Here is a 25,355-nt window from a genome sequence, read left to right on the forward strand (position 1 = left end):
GCGCGAGGAGCCTCCGCGCCGCCAGCAGATCATCCACAGCGGCCACTTCATGGTGTCGTCGCCGCACCGCGAGCACCCGCCCAAGAAGGGCTACGACTTCGACACGGTCAACAAACAGACGTGCCAGACCTACAGCTTCGGCAAGACCAGCTCCTGCCACCTGTCCATCGACGCCTCGCTCACCAAGCTCTTCGAGTGCATGACCCTGGCCTACAGGTAGGGCCGGCGGATCCGCGTCCCCGCGGGGGCCTGCCCTTGACACAACGCGGCAGGATGTGGGTCTGGGGTCCCCGCGGCTGCGAGAAGCGCCGCCGTCCCGGTCCCTCCCTTGGCAGCTGTGCTGTGCTTCTTCCGGCTTGGCTTCTCTCTCCTCATCCAGGCCCAGCCCCCGGGTCGGGGTACAGGTCGGGGCCAAGAAAGGGGTTCGTGAGCAGGCTGCAGCTGTGCTACTGGGCGCCGCCTGCCCCGTCCCCTAGGTGTGCGGTACCCACTGTCCAGGCCATCTGTGGCCCTGGCTCCATTATTTCATGATCGTGTGGCACCTTCAGCCCGCTTCCTCCTTTAGAGGGTGACAGTCTGTGCCTCCCAGGGGCTCTCGTGGGTATGGACTGAGGTAAAGTGCTTATCCCTGTGCCTGCAGTTAGGTGCTCCATAAGTGTTAGCTACGTTTTTTTTTGTTGTTTTTTTTTTTGGCGGTACTGGGGATTGAACCCAAGACCTTTGCACTGAGCTATATCCCCAGGCTCCTCCCACTTTTTGTATTTTTAGTTTGGAAACAAGTTCTTGCTAAGTTGTTAAGGGCTGGACTTGCAGTCTTCTTGCCTTAGCCTCTTGGAGTGCAGGGATTCAAGTGTTAGCTACTTTTCTTTTTTTTCCTTGAGGAAAAAAAAACCTATCATCTAATTTTTTTTTTTTTTTTTTTTGTACTGAGGATCAAACTCAGGACCTTGGGCTTGCAAGGCAGGCAGCGAAACCACTGAGCTAAATCCCTGGCCCTTAGCTGCTTTTCATATTGTACCTGTTCTAAGAGATTGGGCCCCTTTACAGCCCACTTACTGGAAGGCTCTGGAGGAGGGCCCTGGGGCTCCTAGGAAGGCTTTTGGAGGTGCCAACTGTCCTGGCAAGTTGGAGGAATTTCTGGCTGCTCTGAAACATTATATAAGGAAGATGACAGTGTCCAGGGCAGACTTCAGTGCAGCCCTGACTTGAGAGTCCTTTTGTTTTGTTTTGTTTTTTGTTGTTATTTCTATTTTTTTTGAGACAGGGTCTTATTCTGGAATCCCTGCTGGCCTTGAACTCACTACGTAGCCCAGGCTGGCCATAAACTCAAGGCAGTCTTCCTGCCTCAGTCTCCTGGATGCTGGAACAGGCACATAGCATCATGCCATGCTGGAGATCCCTTTTTTTCTAAGGAACGGAAATGTCTGGTGCTCCAGGGTTAAAACCTCTCGCTACTCTCTCTCCCTTCCCCTGGAGATAAGATAGGTATTTGCTTCAGGTGACTTCAGTTCTTTGGACTGGCTGCCGGGCCTGAACTGCCCAGCCCCGAAGAGCTGGTGATGAGATCCCTGCTGATCTGGGCTTCCTGCCTTAGTATCCTCAGTGTCTGCTGCCCTGGCTGCTTGCTCTGATTTGCTGGCAGCCTAGGAAGTGTCCTGGGGACTCCAGCCACAGTGTAAAGAAGAGTAGAAATATTCTCCTGGCCCCTTTTGGAAAGTAGCGAGCCACTCAGATAAATCCAACGTAAAACATTGCGCCTTTACCTGGACTTAAAATACCAGCTGCTTGGCCTTGGATGGCATTTCCGCCTGTGGAATAAAGGATCAGTTGGCTTGTTCATTTGTTATGATCGTGAAACAAAGTAATCACCCGTTTTCCCTTGTGAAGTGTGGGACCATGGTCCCAGAGCTTTTCCTTCTGCACCCCTGATGTGGCACCTTGGGCAGTCTCCGCTCTGGTTCGCAGGTCTTGTCAGTCCAAGGTGGCACCGAGCCCGTGAAGATGTTCTGCTTTTAAAAGGACAAATGACACTGAGCTTGCAGCCTGGGCACCCTTCAGTCTCAGATTTTGAGCACTTTCATTGGCATCAGCCTCCACTAGGTTGTAGCGTGAACTCTGCTTTGAGAAGGCCTTTTCAAGCAAAACTGGAGGTGAAACAAGGGAATGTGTTTTATTAAGAGAACATAATCCTCTTCTTTAATATAAACTTCATGTAGAAGGGGGAACAAATACCGGCTGTGAAGGCTAGAAAGCTCTCACCTAAGTAAGCTCTGCTAAAGGAAAAATAAGCCAGGCTCCCCTTTGCCCTTCTTTGGGGTAACCTAAAGACTTTTGAGTCCGCCAGGGAATTCAGTAATGACTTTTTAATTCCATTTCTTTCAAAAATATTTCGGCAACTGTCCATTGCTCAGTCAACTTTCGTTTCTTTTTTTTTACATCTCCACCCCTTTTCATTTTTTATTTTTTCAGTCAACTTTCTTGCTTGCAAAATGGACTTCCAGTTTGGTGTGAGCTTACCTGGCTGTCGGGCTCCAGCCCTGCCGGCTGTGTTGCTCGCTTGCTGGCCCTCCTCCCTAGGGTCTGCCGTCGCCCGTGTCCCCTGCTGGAGGACCCACTGAGATGCTCTTTGTCTCTCTGTGAGGCTGAGTTAGCCAGCAGTGTGGAATTCGTTGCAGACTGACAGAAAAACTGGAGAGAAGTGTTTGACCTCACAACTACCTGCCGGCTTTCGGAGAAGTTGGTTAAGTGCAGTGGGAGAAGGACCAGCCTCAGAGCTGGGCTGACTTCCCCTTCTGCCAGATTAGAGCCTTCACCACTGCCCTGCCTGGGTCTCCTGCTCCGGCTAGAGGAAGGCCAGCTGCCTCCTCTCCTCTCTGTGGCTGTTTCTGGCCTCTGTCCTTTCTAACTGCAGCTTCCTGTCTGTCCCCCTGGCCTCTTGGTTCTGGCTGCTTAACTCTCCCTGGTACACTCTGTGCTGTGTTTTTTTTTTTTTTTTTTTTTTTTTTTTTTTTTTTTTTGGTTTGGTTTCCTGTTAGCTGCTGCCTCCCAGCTGTTTCCAGATGAGGTTCAACAGCTCTTTGGGGAGGAGCCAAATGCAGGGGAAGTTGTGGTTATTTTTTACCCAGTCTGGAGAATTGGAATCAGGATCCTGAACATTGGCTGTTCCAGACCATCCAGAGGTTTTCATTCCAGATGTCTGCCCGGGGCTGACTGGGGGAACGGGGCGTCTGGGGACTGAGCCTGCCCAGCAGCCCGCCTGTCTGGGAGGTTACCTACAGGTGGGATTCCATTTGTTGGCACGATGTCCAGCATGTGCTCGGTGTGGCTGCCTGGCGGGAAGGAGGAGGTTGCCTTTCCCAAGGCGAGTTTAGGCGGTAGGTGGTGGGGAGGGCGGCCTGTGGCTTACCTCTCCCGACCTGCTGCTCTCTCCAGTAGGTGGATAAGTCTTCTCTGTGGGTGGAAGTGAGGATTAGGTGAGATGCTGTCTGTGAATGTGTCTAGTACCTGGCACAGTACAGGCAAGAGGCGGTCTGCCTGGCTGAAATTCACACTGGAGGATGGTAGGATGGCAGAATTTCAGTCCTGCAATCTTGTTTAGCTGACAGTGACGAGGATCCCAAGTTTCCCGTCTGTAACCTGAAAATATCTTGTCTTTGAGCGCAGCTTTCAGCTGCCTGCCTGACCTACGCTAAATGGGAGCATTCTCGGCTTGCCTGGTCCTTTCCTAGCCCCACAGTGGAGCTGTGCCCTGTGGACTAGTTCACGGTTCCCGCCCTCTTAGTTTTCAGGTTTGTCACACATGTACGCCTCCCACCCAGATCTCAACGCATCTAGTGCGGAGCTTTCTGTGGCTGCATTTGGTTTCACTTCTCTACCTTTTTATTAAGCCCTCGTCAGGGAGCCTCAGTGTGAATGCTTCATAGGGTAGGAGAAGGAGAAGGAGCAGGACTTCCTATGTAGAGATCAGCTGTGGTTTTCTGGAAAGTGACTTTCCGCTTGAGTGGACGTCTGAGGAGACTTCAGTTAAGAGCCGCAGGTGAACCCAGGGATGTAGGTTTCCAGGCCGTGGCCCCCACATGTGCGCCCTGCGTGGTAGCCCTTTGTTCAGGACTCAAGGCTGGAGGCTGTGCCAGACGCAAGGGATAGCAAAGCGTAAAGGCTTAGAGCACTGTGCCCCTCACATTCTGAATTTCGGTAGAGTAGCCTTTGGTAAATGGAAGCCATTCGCACAAGGGACAAGTTTTACTCTTCCACTTCCATAGCAAAGGTCAGCCATGTTCTTCTCTTGCACTCGCAGTCGTCTTTAGTGATTGGATAGTGTGCCCTTCGTGGGTGTGCATTAGCCTGTCAGCCCAGCACTCAAGAGGGTGAGGCAGGACGATCTCTTGAGTCCAGGAGCTTGAGACCAGCCTGGTCAACACAGTGAGAGAGAACCTGTCTCAGAAAAGAAGGAGGGTGCTTCATGAGCTGAGGTGGGAGCTGTGAGGACAGGTGAAGCTGACAGTCTGTCAGAGGGGCTGACACGTTAGGTCAGAGCCAGGCATAGTCGGTAGGGGCCAGGCCTACGGCAGGACCGAGGAAGTGGGCGCGCTCCCATCTGCGTGTGCTGCCCGGACTGGGACCCGCGTGGACAGTTCTGCTGGCACCAGGTTCAGTGCGTGTCTCCCCTTCCCTGTGTGAACAGTCCGAAAGACGGCTCCAGGCCAGGTGTGTGTCATCCCAGCACTCTGGAAGGCAGGAGGATGGAGAGTTTGAGCTCAGCCTGGACAATTTAGTGAGACCCTGTCTCAAAGAATAAAAAATCCTGGGCGAGGATTTAGCTCAGAGGCACCATGCCTGCCTTGCAAGCGCACTGTCCCGAGTTTGATCCCTGGTATAAAAAAAAAAAAAAGTCCACCATTCAATCAACAGCACCAGTAATCATCTTCGCCCCTTCAGTAATCCCGGAGCAAACTTTCCTTTTACATCGACTGGTTAACTGGTTAACTGCTTGCCAGGTGAAAGGGTGGAGAGCACAGGGGAGCAGTGGGAGGGGTTACTTGCTAGGGTGAAAGGAGAATCGGCCCTAACTGAGCAGTGGTGGCAGACCTATGCCACGTTTGTTACTGTGTTTTTAAGACAAAAGATGTTAATGTAGAGTCGGTTTTTCCAAGACCTCAGTATTCAGGTTTAATTGCAGTGTTGGCAGTTTGCAGTCAGATAATGGGTTTTGGGCTGCAGTTTGGCACTTGGTCTCTAAAGGTTCACCATCCGTGCTGCTCTAGATTCTTTCTGTGTCCTTAAGTAGTTCCCACAACAACACTCCAGGGCGGAGGTGGTGGAATCCTTGGTTTTTTAGCTTATGGAAGGAAAACAAGCATGAGCTCAGAAGGTAATTTGCCACCCCTGAGGTAATGCCACCTGCCGGAAGATAGTTCATCTCCCTGTCCTCTCCCAGGAGCCTGGCCTTGTGTTAGGAAGGGAGCTGCCAGTGCTTCTACTCCTCGGGGGAGGAAGGCCTCCCCTTCCCTTCCCCCATGACATCCCGGTGTCTCAAGGCCCAGCCCAAGCACCTGGGCTCTCACCTCACAGTGAGTGAGAGCGCCTGCCTGGTCCCTCTGCAGGCGCACTCACCTGATCTTACCTTGTGTGGTACCGTGTGCACCGACCTACCTGTGACCTTCTTGGGAGCCCCACAGCGGCACACAGAGACTGGGCCATCAAGGAATACTCAAGGTGTGATTAAAAATACATGAGTACTTAAACTTCAAAAAAATGAAACTCCACCGGGCGTGATGGTGCACGCCTGTAATCCCAGCACTTGGGAGGCTGAGGCAGGAGGATCGCTGTGAATTGAGACCAGCCTGGGCTACATAGTAAGATCGAGGTCAATCTCAAGTACATATAGTGAGACCCTGTCTCAAAAAAACAACAAAAAAAAAGAAACTCCCCCTCCTCCCTTCAGACACTCTTGTCCCGTCATTCTCACTTGCTGCTTGCCGAAGCAGCTTTGCAGTCCTTTCTCAAGGGTTTAAGCTGTGCTATGGTGGTTGCCTTGATTTCCTGAATTGATTAAAAATGTTTACCTTTCATGGTGGTTCTGACTTTGGGGAAGAGCCAGAAGTCTCACAGCGCCAGGTCTGGGGAATAAGGCAGATGAGGACAGTGCTTCAGAAGGTGGTGGGATGAGCCGGGTGGGGGGTTGTCTGGGGGACTCATGGCAACTTGTCTTTTACTGTAACGCATTTCATTTAAACATTCTCTGTATGTTTTGATTGCACCTCATACTGAATTACAAGGGACACTGGCAGTCCCCTTTATTTTGTTGAATGTCCTGCTCTGCTAAGGCAGAGTATGAGAATTGTGCTGCAGGTGGTGTTGGGGTGGCCGGGCAACAGGAAAAGCTTTTACTGGGTAGGGTTAGTGTCTGCATTGTGGTGTACCAGGACTGGTGTGAGAGGCCCCTCCAACATACCTGTGTGCCAGTGCACGTAACCTGCAAGTGCGTTACCTGGTGTATGTCAGCTTTGTGTTGCTAGGACAAAATACCTGACGTACAACTTAAAGGAGTGGAAGTTTATTTTGGCTCACGGTTTCGAGGTGTCAGTTCACAGTAGGCTGGCTCAGAGAAGAAATGTCATGGCAGAGGTTGTGGCAGAGGAGAGCTGCTCACCCAGTGGCTGCCAGGAGCCCTGAGAAGAAAACTGTCCTCAGAGACAGCCTGTGGTGACCTCCTTCCTCCAGCTGCTAACAGCCCACACACTGTGAACTGGTCAGTGAATTGAGGCATTGATGAGGTGGAGCCCTCACCATCCAGGCCCCTCTCTGGGCCCCACCTTTGCACGTTGCTTCTTTGGGACCGAGTCCTGAACATGTGAGTCTTTGGGGCGCACCTCACGTGTAAAGCACAGTACACAGCAAAGTGGAATGAAGCTTGCGGAGGGAATTAAGTGTACACATCAGCTGGCTTTAAGAGGGGAAGGTTATCCTGGCCTAGTGTGATCACAAGAGTCCTTCCAAGGAGTGGAGCGAATCGAAGAGAGGACCTGAGATCCTGCTGGCTCGAGCTGAAGGAAGGAGCCGTGAGCTCAGGAATGCGGGTGATGGAGAAGCTGGAAAAAGCAAGGACCCACATGCTCTCCAAGGAAAGCAGCTTTTGTTCAGTCTTGATTTTAGCCATGTGAGGCCCAGTTCAGACTTCTGATCTCCAGAACTGCAAGTTTGCGGTAATTTGGTATAGCAATAATAGGAAACTAAGAGACCTCAGATTATGCCTTTAATCTCAACATGCTGGGAGGCTGAGGAAGGAGGGTTGCAAATTTGGACCTAGTCTGGGCAATTTAGCATTCCCCTGTCTCAGGGGGCTGGAGATGTAGCTGAACTGCGTTCAGTTCCCAGGGCAGTGCAGCCTGTGCACACAGTTTCTTAAGGAAAGCTGTTTGGGCACGTGATGCTGCCAGGGAAGTCTTGTCCCCACCTCAGAACATGCATCCCACGCTGGAGTTTCTGGCTGTGCTGAGTGTAGGGCCCAGTTCAGGGGGCTGTGGCGATAGGTGGGGCCTCGTCACAGGAAAAGTGTGTGCTTGGGTCCAGTCCTGTTCCCTGCTTGGTTGTGACCCACAGGGAGACATTGTAGAAAGCCACTGACTTACTTGAAGGGTCCGTATAATAGGTGGGAAGGAGTTGAGAGACTGCTTCTTTCCCAAGAATGGAATTAGTTCTTGGGTATAAATGCGAAGTCCCGCTGTTCTCTGTGGTTAGTGCTCTTGGCCCCAGGGCTGTGTTTCGGCTGAGCTGTTTAGGACCCTCTGCTAGCTCACAGGGTGGGTTATCACCAGGATCTAGAAGGGGGTCGGCTATGCCCACCGATTTCAGCCCCTGAGCTGCAGGGTGACCCAGCCCGCAGCCAGAGGAGTGGTGGACTTGCCTCTGGGGTGGCTGGGCCCCTCTGTGCCCGCTGTCCTCATAGCCTCACTCGCCCCTGTGCCACTGGTGCTCTTCTCTCTGCCCCCTGCCCCCTGCCCTGTGCTTGTGGGAGCTGCCTTCGCTTGCCGGGCCTGTCTGTCCCTGTCTGTCCCTGTCTGTCCCTCGTGCCTTGCTCAGCGCTTCTGTTACATCGTGGTCTTTGCTGGCCGGTTAGTTACATTAGCCCCTTAGGCTTGGGTTCGGGCATTGGACGGGCCCTGGAGTGCGGGGCTGGTGGTGGCCTTGGTCGGGCTGGCTTGGCTCAGTGCCCGTCCCGCACACCCGTTGGGCCTCCTTGGTGCCAGGCCAGGGAGCCTGGGCTGTGCAGCCCAGGGCGAGGCGAGGACCTTGGCCATCAACGTAGAAGACAGCTTCTTGGTAGAGAAAGGATTAGCCAGGTCCTCAGATACTCAGCCAGTAGTCCGGCTTTTTGAAAAATGGCCCAAAGATCCTCTTTCTGTGCTTATGGTCCCTGGCCTGTTTGCAGATGACTGTCCCGAGAGCTGGAAAATGAGGATTTTAGAGAAAGTTTTAAAATGGAGCCAGGAATGTAGCTCACTGGTGCAGCCTTGAAGTTCAATTTTGAAGGCCTTGAGTTCAATTTTGGGTACAAAAAAATAAAAGTATGAATCCTCCTCCTCATTTATTAAAATGAAATACTTTTGTTTGTTTGGTTTTTTGTTTGTTTGTTTGTTTGTTTTTTGAGACAGAGTCTTACTATGTAGTTAAGACTGACCTGGAATTCACTATGTAGTCCAGGCTGGTCTTGAACTCACAGTGATCCTCCTGCCTCAGCCTCCCAAGTGCTGGGATTACAGGTGTACGCCACCACGCCCGGCTGAAATAGTTTCTTTTCTAGCACACTTGTTATTTATTTAAAATATAAATTTTATTTTATCCTGTTCCCCTCAAGCCCTCTCCCTCCCTATGTACAAAAGCTTTGTTTCTATTTTTTCTTTTTATTAAAATGAAATACTTGGAGCAAATTTTTTTTTTGGGGGGGGTACCGGGGATTGAACTTGGGTCCTTGCACTTGTGAGGTGGGCGGCAGAAATGCTGAGCTAAATCCCCGGCCCCTTGTATTTTTTTTTAGACAGGGTCTTCCTCTGTAGTTCAGGCTGGCCTTGAACTCACTATGTAAACCAGGCTGGGCTTGAACTCTAAAACCCTCCTGCCTCAGCCTCTTGAGTGCTGGGATTATAGGGGTGCACTTTCAACAAATTCTTAAAGCAGTACATAATTATATTAGCTTGCTGTTTTAAATATAGTAAGTCCTCAATTTATGAGTCCTGTTCTGAGAGAACATTTGTAAGTCAGATTTATTCCTGAGTCTCACAAAGTGAGCCTTGTACACCTTTGACACAAATATACAATGTAAAACATAAAAAAAACAGTAAGTCCCTGACTGCACTGCACTCCTGTACCCTGTCACACTGTGCAGTAAGCATGCAGCAGCATAGCTGTGACCATATCTGGCAGACTGGTGAGCTCTTTCCGTGATTTATTCACCTCTCTGAATGTTTATAACGCAAGATCTGTTGGTATCTGTAAGACTGCTCAACTCATGTTTGTAAGTAGAGGACTTACTTACTGTAACTGTTTTCCAGCTGCATAGAACGCTCTTTTTAAATTGCTGTGTGTGCGTGTGTGTGACTGGGGATAGAGCCCTAGGCCTTCACACCAAGCTACATCCCACCCCTTTTTATTTTGATTCAGGTCTTGCTAAGTCACTAAGTTGCCTTTGGTGGGCTGGATCTTGCCATCCTCCTGCCTCAACCTCCCAGAGTGCTGGGATGACAGGTGTGCGTTGCTGACCCAGCTAAATGCATCCATTTTAAGCATACAACTCAGTAATTATTTGCGTTGTGCAGTCATTGTCACAATCCAGCCTAAATACAGTTTTAGGACATGCTGTACAGTCCTCAGTACAGCCTGTCATGGCCTTTTACGTTTAATCCCAGTTCCCGTCCCCGCCCCAGACAACCACTGATCTGCCTCCGAAGCTTTGCCTTTCCCGGACACTTCATAGCTGTAGGGTCATAGACTGTGGGCTTCGGTGTCTGGCTTCTTCCTTGCCGTAGTGCATTCCAGGCTCAGGTGTCGTAGCACTTGCTGTACTTTATTCTCTCTCGGTGATAGCGTCCCGTGTGTGGTGTCCCTTGTTGAATCTTCATTGACAGACTTGTCCTTGAGGGGGCCCCTAGCACCTTTTTTGTGTACGATTCTCCTAAAATCAGACAGGAGCTTCCTCAGAGGGTGAAAATCAGGAAATGGCCATGGTATACTTGGCAAGATGACCGAATTAGAAGCCCGGGATGGTGTGCTGTGTACTGGTTAGTGATGTGTCCCTGGCTACTCTAAGTCACGATGTCCTTGGGAAAAGTGCAAGAGAGGGGAGAGAGGATTATATTGGAATCATGGTTACGAACCTTATTTTTCTTCCATGAACCTTATTTTATGACTGATCATGTTTTAGGAACAAATTTCACTCAGTAACTAAAAATAAGAAAGTTCTGGCATATGCAACATCATGATCTGTATCTCAGAAACAGTATGTGAAAGAAATGAGGGGTGAGCCACTGTGCCCAGCTCATGTTTTGTACCTCACTGGATTGTGTACACATCGGTCGGAGCTCCCTGAATGGTACACTTAAGATTTGTGCATTATGTCTGGTGCAAGGATGTATGCCTAGAATCTTAGCTACTTAGGAGGCTGAGGCAGGAGGATTGCAAGTTTTCATATCCCATCTCAAAATAAAATAATCAAAAGGCGGGGCCAGGGATTTAGCTCAGTGGTTCCGCTCCTGCCTCGCAAGCGCAAGGATCCGAGTTTGATCCCCGGTACCAAAAAAAAAAAAAAAAAAGAAAAGAAACCCCAAAAACAAAATAATAAAAAGGGCTGGGGAAGGAGCTCAGTGTGGAGTGTTGCCTCGCATGCACAATGCCCGGTGTTCAATCCCCAGTACTGCCAAAAAAAAGTTTTGTGCATTTTATTATATAAAATATCTATAGAAACCAAAAGAACCATATAAATATTAAAATTGGGTTAATGATATGCACACCAAGGTGTTAGGGATGAAGTGACAAACATTCTTTGCATCTTACTTTGAAATGGTTTAAGTTAGTGGCTCTCAAACTTTTTGGTCTTGGCACTGCTTCACTCTGTAAATATTGAGAACCTCAAAGAGTTTTTGTATGTGGGTTCTATCTGCTAATGTTTGCCATACTAGAAATCAAAACTGAAGAATTTTTTAAAGAATTTAAAAATGACCTTATTATGTATTAACATAAAATATATTTTTGTAGAGAATAACTGCACTTGCAAATGTCTTTTCTGTTTGGCTCATGTCCAGTCAGAAGGCAGCTGGATGTCTGCATCTGCTTTTTTGTTAATTGTGCCCATATCACATGGCTGGAAGCTTCTCCATACACTCGTTTGTTTGATTTTTTTCTTTCTTTTTTTTTTTTTTTGGTACCAGAGATCAAACTCGAGGCCTTAGCACTTACAAGACAGGCGCTGGAACCACTGAGCTAAATCCCCGACTCCTGTTTGGTTTTTTCAGATAGGATCTCACTACGCAGTTCAAACTCACTGTGTAGCCCAGACTGGCCTCAGACTTGCAGTGATCCTCCTGCCTCTGCCTCCTGAGTGCTGGGATCACTGGTGTATGTCACTTCTTCTAGCACTACTGAACTTTTTTTTTTTTTTGGTAGCAGGGATTGAACTCAGGGCCTTGTGCTCGCGAGGCAGGGTTGATGCCACTGAGCTAAATCCCTGGCCCACCACTGAACATTTTTAAAGGATAAAGTTTATGGTATGTAAATTAAATTATAATGCTGTTCCTTTTTTTTTTTTATTGAAAACAAATCAAGACCAGCATAGTGGTGCATGCCAGTAATCTCAGCACTGTTGTCTGGTGCAGTGGTGCACACTGGTAATCCCAGCACTAGGGAGGCTGAGGCAGGAGGATGAGTAAATTGGATACACCCTGGGGTATATAATAGTTCAAGGCCAGCCTGAACTGCATAATGAGACTCTGAAAAAAAAAGTCAAAAAAACAAAGCCAGACAAGCTCTTAAATATATATCTAGAAAGTCCTTGATTCTCTGCCGTCTGTGTACAGAACATGGAGGAGTAGGTGAGAAAGTGGCCTTCCCCTAGATGACGAAGGACTCAGGCAGCTGTCTCCCAGTCCTGCCCCAGAGCTGGCGGGGCACGTAGGACAGTTAACCTGTGAGCCCTTCCTCCTCTCTCTATTGTTTATCAGGGTTAAAGGTTGCAAACGGAAACACCCTCAAGGACCAGGAATTCAAACAGGCCTTCCTAAGACCAAGAGGCTCTTTTCTATCCTTATTTTGCTCCTTTTGATAAAATCATACTCAGGGAAAAATACTTATTACACAGACCGTGCAGTATAAACTGAAGTGGACTTGGTGTCAGTCATGGGAGGAGCAGGGACAGTGGGAACTGGAGTGTTTGTGTGACAAGGCGCGGACTTCCTCCTTTGGAGGCACTGGCCATGTGGAGTGGGGCCCAGGGTTAGGGTAGTGGACAAGTTTGAAAGAGCCCAGCTCCCCACACAGGCTACACTTGGGCCCTTCTACCAACCTACAGTGCTGCCAGCCCTGGAGATCTGGATGTTTATGTGAACACTGTCTGTTTTTTGTTTGTTTGTGTGTTTGCTTTTTGTACAGGGAATTGAACTCAGGACCTTGTGCTTGCCATGCAGACACAGCGCCACTGACCTAAATCTCTGACCCTTTTGTTTGTTTTTTTAGACAAGGTCTCGCAGTGCGCTTCAGGCTGGTCCTGAACTTACATGTAGCCTATGTTGATCCTCCTGCCTCAGCCTCCTGCGTAGTGGGATTACAGGCACATACCACCACAACCGGCTGTGAACTGTACTTTTGCATCTTGGTTCATTGTACACTTTAAGCTCAGAGTTCAGGTAGGAGGTTTCTGGGGAAGAGCTTGGTCTGTTAAATCTAGCTTACTGTGAGTCCTGGCCTAAGAGAGGAAGGTGCTGTGGCACAAGGACAGGTTTTGTAAGACGCAAAGTCTCACTTAACACTCCACGGAGCTTGAACAGCCGAATAGGCCTCCACGATGTTGGGTCTTACAGCCCAAGGAGGCTCCAGGAGCGCGATGGAGGAACGAGAAACCCAGGAAGGAACACACCAGGCTAGATGGTAAACAGACCTTTATTAGTCTGGCCAGACGGCACTCTTGGAACCAAATAGCTGGCTCAGAGAAGCGCCAGCTCAGGGGCTGAGGTCCTTTTTATAGGGGGGTAAAAAGAGGGATTAACATTTTAGGCTTGCAGGCAGGGACAGAGGTCTGCTGATTTGAGCTGGTGGTCAGCAGCCACGTACTAGGCAATCACATATTGATGAGTAACAGATGCCACCTATGGGATGTTTCAAAGGTCCCCAAGACATTCCGGATGAGCATACAGTTTGACAATGAACTTGGGGTCTCTATGTCTAGAACCACCACCGTACACGTTAATTCGGATCTGGACTTTAAACAGTACAAGATTGCCTTACATTTCTAAGCCAGGGTTAAAACAAAGGTCGGGGCTATGGCTACAGTGGGAGTGGGGGTTAAAGCACTATCTCCTAGGCCCTTTGTCATTTAGTATGGGCTTGTAATTTAGGTCTTACAGTTTGAGGGGCTGTCCTGTGGTGCAGACCTCCTCACTCCTGCTAGTGAGGTTGCAGGACCACGGCTGTCTGGATCCCAAATCTAAGTTCTCTGCCTGGCGCCCCTCAGTTATATGCACCCCTTGGGACAGCAGCTCCATGGTCTGGGGTTGGATGAAAGCAGCAGAACTTGGATCTGACTCCAAGGAGTTGGTGTGGTTGCAGTTGAAACAAAATTATAATTCTGAGTTAGACTGAGTAGACTTTTTCTTTGCTTTGTGTTTTATGTTTGACCTGCACATTCTATACACGTAAGCTAGCTAGGCCAGCTCTGTGCGCATGCGCATATCTGTGGTTGACTCTGCTCGGCCCCTCCCACCCCCGCGCAAGCGTCCGGTGCTCCTTTGCGCGCAGGCTCCTTGCCGGAGTTCCTTCGTGTTTCGAGCTGTTTCTCTCTTTAATCTGATTTATAAAGATGTTGGCAAATGGCTCTGTGGTTCCTCAGTGCCATTACCTCTGCTTCTAAAACAGATTAAAACAGAGTATGTATTTATCAGAGGCGCAGTGCCTCCTCTTACTGAGACACGTTCACTGAAAGGTTGGGGGTTCGGGGCTTAGACCCTTGCTCTTTGGGACCAGGCCACATTTTCCAGGCCTCCTTCTAGATTTTTCTATTATTCATTATTTTTTATTTTAGTTTTGTTTTGTTTTGTTTTTTGAGACAGGGCCTATGTAGTTGAGACTGACCTAGAACTCACTATGTAGCCCAGGCTGGTCTTGAACTCACAGTGATCCTCCTGCTTCAGCCTCCCAAGTGGGGATTATAGTCTGACCTAGAACTCACTATGTAGCCCAGGCTGGTCTTGAACTCACAGTGATCCTCCTGCTTCAGCCTCCCAAGTGCTGGGATTATAGGCATGCGCCACCACGCCCAGCTCCATTATTTTTTTTAACATTAAATTTTTCCATAGTATTTTTTTAACATTAATCTTTTCCTTTTAAGCTGCATTTTATGTTATCCTGGAAAAATTAGAAAAGCTAGTAAAAAAAAATCATAGCACCCCAAAATAACCTGTTAGTTCCCTAGTGTTTAGCCTTACTTAGAGCTGGTTTTTAACTTGTTTTTGGTGTGCAGAGTGCATATTTTTTTTTCCACATAAGAGATCGCGGACACCTTCCAAGCCCCAGCTGATCATCTGCAGCCTGATGTGCTGTTATTTATGTGCTGTTCCTCTGTTCAGCCTTGCCTGTCTCCCTGGTGGCTTTGTTTTCGCTTTTTTTTCTTGAGATGGTCTTGCTCTATAGTTCAGCCTGACCTTGAACTTGCTATGTAGACGCTGCTGGACTAGAACTCAAAGTGATCCTCCTGCCTCAGCCTCCTGAGTGCTGGGATTACAGGTGCATGCCACCCCAACCTGTGAGTGCTTCTGTGCCTGTTTTGCTCATTCCTCTTACCAGACTCAAGGTTGACCCCTTTCTGCTCTCTCCTCCTTCCTGTTAGGATGTTTTTCCTGACAGGATTCTTTACCCTGAGGACATTGCAGGACTCTTGGAGAAGAGGTGGCACCTCGTGTGGCCCTGCTAGGCACCCTCCATCTTGTCACAGCAGCCTGCACATCGGGCAGGTGTGTGTGCAGGGATTGTGGGTGGCAGGTGTGCTGCTGAACAGTGCCCTTGTCTGGGTGTCCTGGGCTTCAGATTTTTTTTGGTACTGGGGATCGATCTCAAGTCCTCGTGCTTGCCAGGCAGGTGCCAGAACCCCTGAGCTAAATCCCCGGGCCCTGGGCTTCAGATTTGAAAAGTCTTGTTTTTGTGTGTGCCTTGCAACCCACAGTGGGGCAGGGGCAGAGTGGATGGTTGGCATTGGCCGACAGGAGCCTCCATGCCCCTGTTGTGCCCTGCTGGCCAGCAGACCCCAGAGCAGCGTCCCCCATGACATGGGCCTCTTGTTCTAGCAGTGTGGGAGCGGTGGTGCTGCTGGTGTTGCCAGTGCTGGTTCCTGTGTGGTACAGACTGGGCTGGACTGGGTGAAACAATACTCAGTGCTTCCGTCAGCTGGTCCCCTGAGCAGCCCACTCATCTCTGGCTTTGGCAGCCTCCCTCAACAGCTGCATCACTCGGGGGGCTTCTGCGGTCCCTGCCGCCTGCATGGTGGCCAGAGTGCCAATTAAGGCACAATTTTGGTTACGTGTAGCTTGTCCTGTATGTGTGTGTGCGCACGCGCGTGGAAGGGGGTACTGTGGAGAGGCCTGGGGCCCTGGGTGCCACCTCCTGCTGTAGGCCTGCTCAGACCCCCGCTCCACTGGACCAGTCTCTGCCTCCATTTATTTTTTCTTGTCTTGTTGTCATTGTGTATTTGCTTTTGTGGTGCTGGGGACTGAACCTGGGGCTGCGTGCATGCTAAGCACACACGTGCCACTGAGCTGTGTTCCCAGGCCCCCTGTGCTTTTAGAATCCATGTTTTTCCCCCATGAGAGACCTCGGCAGAGGGCTGTGCCGTGGGAAATGCTGCCCTGGCAAAAGCAGAGAACCTGGTTATCAGCTCCGCCCTGTTTGTCCTTGGTGTTGTCCTCGCACAGGGCCTGAGAGCTGAGGGCAGGTGAAGCTCACCTTGACTTGCAGCCTCCTCTCCTCCTCAGGACAGCCCTGTAGATTGCCACGGGTGGCCCAGCGGGCCCTGTGTGTAGCCCGCTGCTTTCCCCGATAAGTCTGTGTGCTTCTCTTTGCTTTGAGCTTGTCACTGGCTCCTTGGAGCACTGGGTGTGTTGTGGAGTGCAGGTGCCCACTGGTAAAGTAGGAATGGAGTGTGCAGACAGGGCGTGGTGTGAGAAGTGCGGAAATCTGCTCTTCCCGAGAGAGCGGCCTCTCTGGCAGAGGGCTTGTCCTCAGGGTTCCTCTTACAGAGGATCCTGGGTAGCAGCTTTTAGGGTGCTGTAGAGATGGGGAGCCACCGCCTGTGTGGTAGCTCGCATCTGAGTCTTGGGTATGCTACTCCTGGAGTGACTGGAGCCCCGTGCAGCAGCCCTCAGAAAGACTTGTGTCTCAGCCCTTTGTTCTTTGTTGGCTGTGATCGCTGGAAATTTATCAGTGAGACCTAAATGCATCCTGGAGCCTGGCTTAGGGCCGGAGCTCTGTGCTGGCGGCATGGGCTTCAGTGATGTGTCATCTCGGAGGGCAGCTGGCCAGCCCTCTGTGTCACATGGGTTGGTGTGGTGGATGTGCATAATTCCTTCTCCTTTTTAATGTGATGTCTCAAAGTCACGGGCACTAGAGGGTAGAAATTAGGAGGGGAGGCAGCTTTTCAGCTGGCTCTGGTCGGGCCGTTGCAGTCTCCTGACAAAGCCACCATTGTTTGGAATAAAGTGCCAGTTGGTTTGGTTTGAATCTCTCCGGTGCCCTGAAACTGGCTTCTTTTCTTCTCCTCGACCGCTGTTCCTGCAGGGAGGCTGAAAGGAGGACCACTAGCCTCGGGAGAAACCCTGCCACCTCACTGTCCCCCTCAGCAGCCCAGCAGCCAAGGGTGATCTGTTCTATGTCCCGGGGTCGGCCACTGTCCCCTGGTCCCCAGCTGGGCCCCACCAGTGTCGCCTCTGGGTAACACCCCAGCATTTGCTTACAGGAATTGCGCTGCTTGCTGGTGGCCTTGGCCTCACTTGGCCCCAGCTGCCGCATGCGTGGACCACCTGCCCTGGCCAGGCTGTGCTGCTGTCGCGGTGGACCTCCCAGCAGGCCTGTCTGTCCCAGCCTTGTGGATGACGTCACAGGCTGCCCAGGTCTCCGGCAAGAGCGAGGAATTTCCCTGGCCGAGTGCCCCGTGGCCGGGAGCAAATGTTGTAGCTTCTGCTGCCAGTGTCCACGCCTGGCCGCCCACAGCCCCAAGAGCATACTTGTGTGTGTGTCCCTGGGGTCCGCCAGGCCTGAGGGCAGGAACACCAGGGGCTTCCCTGGGAGGGGCTTGCTGGAAGGGATCTGTAGTGAGAAGGTTGAGACGGTGTTTAGGGACCTCCTTTCTGTGCATTTGGAGAGTAGAACTCCGAGGGCAAAGTATTTACAAACTGACCTCTGGAGAGCTTAGGAGGGGAGAGGGCAGGGCTGGACTTGAGGCTCAGGGTTAAAGTGCTTGCCTGACATTCGTGAGGCCCTGTTCCGTCCCAGTGCTGCGGGGACGGGGGAAGTGTGGGAAGAGAATGCAGAGTTTAAAAAATTTTTTTCTTCTTGATACTCTTGCCCAGACCACCAAGTTAAAGTGCTGTTTCTTTTCCTTTTTGTTTTTTGAGGCAGGTTCTCATTATATGATTCAGGCTGGCCTTGAACTTACTCAGACTCTCTGTGATCCTCCTGCCTCAGCTTCCTGAGTGCTGGGATTGCAGGTGTGCACTACAGTGGCAGGTTACATGTGTTCAAGGTTTACTCATATTGTAGTAGGCTTCGGTAATGCTTCATTTTGGGGGGTTACTGGGGATCGAACTCAGGACCTTGTGCTTGCAAGGCAGGTGGTTGCACCAGTGAGCTAAATCCCTGGCCCTTTTCATTGTTTTTTTGTCTGATGGTAGTGGTAGTACTAGGGACTGAACCCAGGCTCTTCACACTGCCAAACATCCCCAACCCTTTCTTTCACTTTTTATTTTGAGACAGTGTCTTACTAAGTCTCAGTTGCCCAGGCTGGGTTCAGACTTTCCGTCTTCCTCCCGCAGCCTCCCAGGATTACAGGTTTGGGCCAACATCCCTAGCTGAATTGTGTACTTTAAATGAGTAAATGGTATGGTTATATGAATTATTTCCCAATAAAGCTATCCCCCAAAATGCTTGTACTAATTAATATTTCCCCTAGGAATAGAGAAGGGATCATTACTATTATTTTAAATTTTAAATCAGCTCTACTGAGATAAAACACCTAAACAAATTCTCCCTTTCAAGAGTGCTCAATTCAGGAATGTACAGTTCTGCAGGGTTAACAAATGAGCGGCATGTGTCACCCCACATTCCGGTGACCCCAGGAGTGGCTCTCGAGGACGCTGTCAGGTCTGTCCTGCCTGTGCTGGGGGACTAGAACCCTACAGGACGCACCCTTGCTCCAGCGTCTGGAGCAGCTCAGGGCCTCCCTGGGTCCCAGTCGTCCTCCATTCATCCGGTGGAAGTCATTCGCTTCTTTCATTGTATTGTTTTCAACTTTGTTATGAATAGGCCTTCTCTGAACTTCCTGTGCAAGTCTGGTTGTGGAGATAACTTCACTCCTCTTAAGTACAAGCTGGCACACACGTACATGTTTATTCATCTTCATAAGAAACTGCCAGGTGTTTTCTGGGATGGCTGTGTCTTGTGTGTGTGCAGTGCTGGGGACGTAGTCACGCGCTGGACAAAGTCTCTACCACAGAGCTGCATCCTCACCCCACCCCGGGTTTTCCCTCTCACTTTTTACCTTTAAAACTTGTTTTAATCAGAGAAGTTGAAGTAATGGTGCCTCACACCACTGCCCACAGCCCTGTTCATTGGCTGTCACCACCCCTACTTCATGTGTCTCTCTCTCTTGCTTTCAAAGGGTTTGGGAAGAAAGTTGCAGACATTTATGCCATTTTATTCCCAAAAAATCTGGATTTTTTTTCCATTAAGTTTATCGGTACATTTTAGGTAAACAGTGCAGTTACATTCGTCACTAGGATCTTGTACCTTTTCATTAAAATGACTGGATAATCTCTCACATAACTGTCATCTTATGCCAAAGAGAATATTAGTGATGTCGTGAAACACAATCTTCATCTCCCACACGGCACCTCGGAGCCTGAGAGGCTCGGTGAGGTTTAGGTTCCAGGTTTTGGTGGGTGCCTCGTGGGTGCACACAGGAGCGGTGCGTGGCGTCAGGTTACCACACTGCCACGGATTCGGGTGTCCACGGCGGCCTTGTCTGCAGTCGCTGACGCCGGAGCTGGCTGGTGTGGAGGCGCCTTCTGTCAGATGGTGGCCTTGCTCCGCTGCTCCCTCAGATGGGTGCTTCACACTTTGTTGATTGTTTTTTTATTTAGAAGATTTTTTTATACCCCCCCCCTTGGTACTGGAGGTTGAACCCAAGGGCTTCGTTCCTTTTAAATTTTTATTTATTTTTGTTATAGTGGATATTGAACCCGGGCTTTCACACTGAGCAACGTCCCTGTCGTCTTAAAAATTTTTGTATTTTGAGGCAAGGTTTCACCAAATCACTGAGCTAAGTTGGCTGGGCTTGAACTTAAGATCTTCTTGCCTCGCATGGGGGATTTAGTTCAGTGGTTCTGCTGCCTGCCTAGCAAGCACAAGGACTCGAGTTTGATTCCTGGTACAAAAAGAAAGATCTTGCTTCAGCCTCCTGAGTGTGGAGGGGTGTGTGTGTGTGTGTGTGTGTGTGTGTGTGGTACCGGGGATTGAACTTAGGATCTTGTGCTTTCAAGCCAGGTGGCAATGCCACTGAACTAAATCCTTAGCCCAGAGATGTTAGGTATTGTTTTTTTTGGGGGGGTGTGTGTGTGTATGTGTCTGTTTTGTTTTTTGTTTCTTTGGGGACCTTGTGCTTGTGATGCAGGTGGCGACACCACTGAGCTAAATCCCAGCCGAAGATTTTTCACTTTCAGTTATATAGTGAACTCCCAGCAGTTCAAAACAGGTGTGTCTTTTAAAATGTCCTTTGAATGGACCCTTTCGTCTCCCTCTCTCTCTCTTGCTCTGTCCTCTTTCTTATTTTGCTTCACTTCAAATACTAGTGTTAGCTGAGTACAGTGGTGCACACCTATAATCCTAACTCTCTGGGAGGCTGAGGCAGGGAGGTTGCAAATTCAAGCCCAGCCTGGGCAACTTGGCAGTTTAGTGAGACCCCGTCTCAAAAGTAAATATAAAAAAAAATATGAGAAAATGTAAAAATGGAATTAAAGTGTTTGAAGGGGGGGAAGGGGGGGGGGGGAGGATCAAATTCAAGCCCAGCCTGGGCAACTTGGCAGTTTAGTGAGACCCCGTCTCAAAAGTAAATATAAAAAAAAATATGAGAAAATGTAAAAATGGAATTAAAGTGTTTGAAGGTGGGGAGGGGAGGAGGGGGTGAATGGAGGGTGGGGACAAGGGGAAAAAATGAGAACCAAGACCTGTCATGTAAAGGTACAAGATCCCAGTAATGAATGTAACTGTACTGTATACCTAGAATGTACCAATAAATTCAATTAAAAAAATAGTTCTGAAAGAGAAAAAAAAAAGTAAAGATAGAAGGGGGCTGGAAGTGCTCCTCAGTGCCAAGGCCCAAGGTGCAGTCCTCAGACCACACATACACAAAACAACTGCTGGTCTAACGACAAACTTCCTCCTGTTGCTTCCTTTTTGTCCCACAGGTTCAGACAACTACCCTTTGCCTAAAAGTGTGAGAGGCGGAGGAGTGGGCTTTCCAATGGTCCTTTTCCTTCCCCAAGTACCTGACTCGCTGCCCCTGCTCTGCCACCAGCAGGGGATGAGTATGTGAGGCCCTGAGGCTGGGCTGCTCCTAGTCTCTGAGCCTCGAAGCCTCCTCCCTAACTCCCAGGCCTGACTCCTCAGAGCTGAGGGTGAAGGGTGAGGGGGGTCCCTCCACAGCAGTTTCTCTCTGAGGGAGCTAGGATGGGGTGCAGGTGCTGGAAACCCCACTTCAGGTCCTGTTGTAAGGCTGAGTCTGAGGGGTGCAGGTGCTCTTCCGAGAGACTCCTGAGGTCCTCCCTTCCTCCCCTGTCCCCAGTGCAGAGCCCCAGCGTCTGTGGAGTGAGCAAGACCCCCGCAAACGCCCATCGCTTTCCGCACTTCTGCTCCCGCTCCTGCTCTGTGGTTTGTCTGCTTAAACAGCCTGCACCCTGGGCCTTCTCATTCTGTTGGTATCTGTTTTGCTTGGAGATCTTGGGTGCAGGGATTTATCAGTTACTGCCTCTGCTTTACAACACTGCAATAAGTAAAGGTGCCCCTCACTCGGCTGTGAGAACCCACTTTTGTCTTCACACACGCAGTAGCTGTTAGGCTGCAAAATGCTTGTGCATCGCTTTAACAACCTCCAAAGATCCGAGGTTAAAATTGGAATGGGATCATAAGCGGAAACTCCATCTTCTGCTGCTGTTTTTAAGTTTGGTGAAAGAGGCAGAGATTTAGGATGACAGCTGTTTCTTGGTAGCAGATGGAAGGGAAATGATCTGTAGCCAGCAAAGGGAGGACACATTTGGAATTTCATTTGCGTGAGGAGAGTAGAGTTGTCTGCTTGCTTTGTTGAATTGTGCATGTGGTAGCATCCTTCACTTCGCCCTTTTGCTTAATGACCACTGGTGTGGCCCCCAGGCCCTACTCTGAGTACCGCTTGTTTTCTGTAGGGCCAGCATCTCGATTGTGGGATGTACTTCCAGATTCTTAGTACTGAAAAGAAATTTGGACTCGGCTAACTGAATTCTCATCTGAAAAGGGAGACGCTGCTGGAAGGCTATTTATAGGTCCTGGCTACCTGGAGAACGTCACCTTATCCTCCAAGACCATCACAGGGTCAGATTGCCCTGAGTTTTAAGGAGGTTACGTAGCAGACAGTGCTTCAGTGACACAGTGACAATAAACAAATTTGTTTCTTGTCTGTTTTTGTAGGAGCACAAACATTTGTGAGTGCGATCTATTTGTGTGCTAGCCCTGGCAGCCAGTGACGGGAGCCCTCGCTCTTGGGGTGGTCTCTGGTGGGTTCTCTTCCTCTTTAAGCCAGTTGTGTGGGGTTGAGGGCAGGATTTCATTCTTTGCATAAAATCTCATCTTAGTGATTTTCTCCACTCTCACGTTGTTGTCTAGTGCCCTACCCCCGGGCCACCCCCCAGCCCTTTGGTGAAGGTCTGGATGGCCCTTTCCTGAGTGAACTCCCTGGGGAGTATCTCCTATGCTGCATACAGCGGGGCCCACTCACCTCAGCCTCCAGCCACTGCCCTGGCTGGGGCGGCTTTGCCTTACAGTGGATGGGGCTGCTGGATGCCTCAAAAGGACCCTCAGCCACCAGTGCTCTCAGAGCTGCTGGGTGTAATTGCAGCTTGGTTTTGCTTTGCAGGTTTCCCTTTCTGAATTTTCTTTTATCATTCCTGTAAACTGTTATAAGAGTTTTATGTATGACCAGGAATGTGAAGGACCTGTATGAAGAAAGTTATAGAAAACCAAATAGGTTCAGATTTCTCATTAAGTGCATTAAGTCACTTGAATAAGTAGAGAAATGGACCCTTATCTGGGGTGGAGATGACCCAGTTAGAGTGGCCAGTGGTGCCCATGTTAAGGACAGTCCTGATCAAAATAAAGAAGGAATTTTCTTCCTTTACTAGGAGACGGTCCTGCTCTGTTGCTCAGGGTGAGCCTGAGTGATCCTCCTCCCTCCACCCTCTAGCAGCTGGGACAGGTAGGTGTGCACCACAGTCCAGCGCCCCTGAGCCTGTGGGTGAGATCGGGCAACGTGACTGCAAAGTTCAAATGGAAGAATGGCCGGGTGTGGTGGTGCAAACCTGCAATCCTAGCCGCGTGGGCTACAGAGTGAGTTCAGAACCAGCCAGCCTTAAGAAAATAGAAAAAACAGCCAGACAAAAACAAATGGAAGAGGTGGCACATGCCTGTAATCCCAGCACTTGGGAGGCTGAGGCAGGAGGATCGCTGTGAGTTCGAGACCAGCCTGGGCTACATAGTGAGTTCCAGGTGAGTCTCAACTACATAGTGAGGTCCTGTCTCAAAAAACCAAAACAATAAAAATAAGAAAAGAAGAATAAAAAGGGTGGATGTATTTAAATGTATTAAACAACGATGGCGCTCATCTTGCCTAGACAGTAAAGCATGTTAGTGTGATATTGGCACAGGATCGGTCTCGACCTGTGAGTCGAGGCTGCGGGTTAGGCCCTAGTCAGGGTGTGCTTCAGGTGTGTCCCGGGAGTGTGTGCGTTGGTGGGGGAGCTAAGCCCATTGGGCTACATTCGTTTTATTTTGGTGAACTGTGTAGAGAACTGTACTGACTCCCAGATGAATGAGATTTAAGTGTGAACGTGAAATTGTTGAGAACAAATGCACTGAGCACCGGAGCATTCGGCAGGTGGTCGCAGGGCTGCTGTGGGGAGCAGATCTGTGACGGGCGGAGCCTGGCGCACAGGGGAGGAGGATGCGTGGTTTAAGCGTCGCACGTAGTCAGGTTTTGCAAGGGGGCAGATTTAATACAGAACACATAGTTTATAGGATTATTTAATAATATTCACCCAAAAGTCAGATGTAGAGGAGTACAAGAGATCTAACGGCACACTGGAGAGCCGAAGAACCCAGCCAAGGGCCCGAGTCCCGCAGCAATGTCCTACCCGAGTTCAGTTGAAGGCCTAGAGCCCACAGCCATGTCTCATGCACTGGGAAGGCCCAGGGGCCAGTGGTGGATGCTAGAAAGCCTGGCCGACAGGGTGAAGGTTCTGTGCTACCAGGCTGTGGGAGGGATCCACACTGGAGCCAGGAAGTGATGCTCATGGCAAAGATCAGAGCTCTCCTGAGAACAGCAGCCATTCCCAGTGACAGCGAGGCCCTGAGGTCCTCCTCTGAAGAGAACAGCCAAATTTGTATCCAGAAAACCAGCCACGGCAAGCTTCTCCTAGAAAATCAAGAGCCAGCGAGCTCCCCCTCCAGTTTTCTTTTTATGCCCAGTCCTCAGGTGGGTCCTCTATGCCCAGACCACGCTGCCTGGGTTCAGCTGGGCGTTCCAAGTTGCCCGTTAGCTGATTCACCACAGATCCTCAGGTGTGCGTCAGCAGAACGGGTCCCAGATGGACAGAGCTGAACGTGCAGGATGTGGCTGTGAGCTCGGAGGAGGCAGCGTAGGGAACAATCTTCACAGTCTCCACGGTCTCCGGCCACGAAGAGCCTTTCTGTGGCACAAAAACAAGAAACATAAAGGACTTTAGAGGTTTAACTACATTAATGAAAAATTTCTAAAAGCAACAACCCAACTTGTATTAAAAAGCAGAGTCACACAAAAAAAGCAGAACAAAGTATACCATAAATTTTCAAGGCTGAGCAGTTAGAACAGGGCACAGTGACCGCGTGAGTTGCAGACATTTCCACCAGAGGAAGAGCTCTCAAACTAACAAGGAAAGGAAACAAAACTTGTGAAAGATATGCAGGCAATTAACAGCAGCAAGAGGGGAAACCCAACAGCAGATTACCACGGGAAGATACTAATAAACAAGAATCAAAGTCTTTAATATATTGGTAATAATTAATGTGAGGGTTAGTTTGAGGAAATAGGCATTATTTACTGTTCATGAGAATGTTAACACAGCATTTGAAACTTTGGGTATCACAAAATGTAAATGTGCACATATACCCTCTGACTCAGCTTCTGTATTTCTAGGAATTACTCTCACTGAAACAGTCATGCAGTTGCACAGATGTGTAAATACCAGAATGTTCATTGTAGCATTGTTTATAATAGTAAAAATCGAAACAGCACACGTCTGTTAACATAAATATCTGTGGGAAAATGGTTGTGTAATTTGATAAATATGTATAGCAGAATATTTCATAGCCAATAAAAATAATGTACAGTACAACTATTGACATAAGATGTCTGTGACTGTAAGTGAAAAAGTAGGTTGTTAATCAAGAGCATCAGCCAAGTGTGGTGGTGCACGCCTGTGATCCCAGTACTCAAGTGTGCAGCTGCAAGTTTGAGGCCAGCCTGGGCTGCATGTCCTAGTGAGTTCAAGGTTAGCCTACACTACATAGCAAAACTCTGTCTCAAACAAAACAAACCAAAAAAAAAA

The 25,355-nt window shown here is 49.5% G+C and overlaps 1 protein-coding gene across 1 annotated transcript in view; it reads left to right on the top strand.

Annotated features, from left to right (window-relative positions):
* Position 1: 1 nt before the first annotated feature.
* Mlxip (MLX interacting protein) overlaps positions 2 to 25,355 on the top strand; it is a gene marked incomplete at its 5' end in the record, with an annotated part of 47,466 nt that continues 22,112 nt past the window's right edge. The window contains one exon of the mRNA XM_010604552.3: positions 2 to 216. Coding sequence (XP_010602854.3) covers positions 2 to 216 — 215 coding nt within the window. The remainder of the gene's footprint in view (positions 217 to 25,355) is intronic.

This window comes from Fukomys damarensis, unplaced genomic scaffold (assembly GCF_012274545.1).
Source record: "Fukomys damarensis isolate Sample0158 unplaced genomic scaffold, DMR_v1.0_HiC HiC_scaffold_12, whole genome shotgun sequence".
Classification (NCBI taxonomy): Eukaryota; Metazoa; Chordata; class Mammalia; order Rodentia; family Bathyergidae; genus Fukomys; species Fukomys damarensis.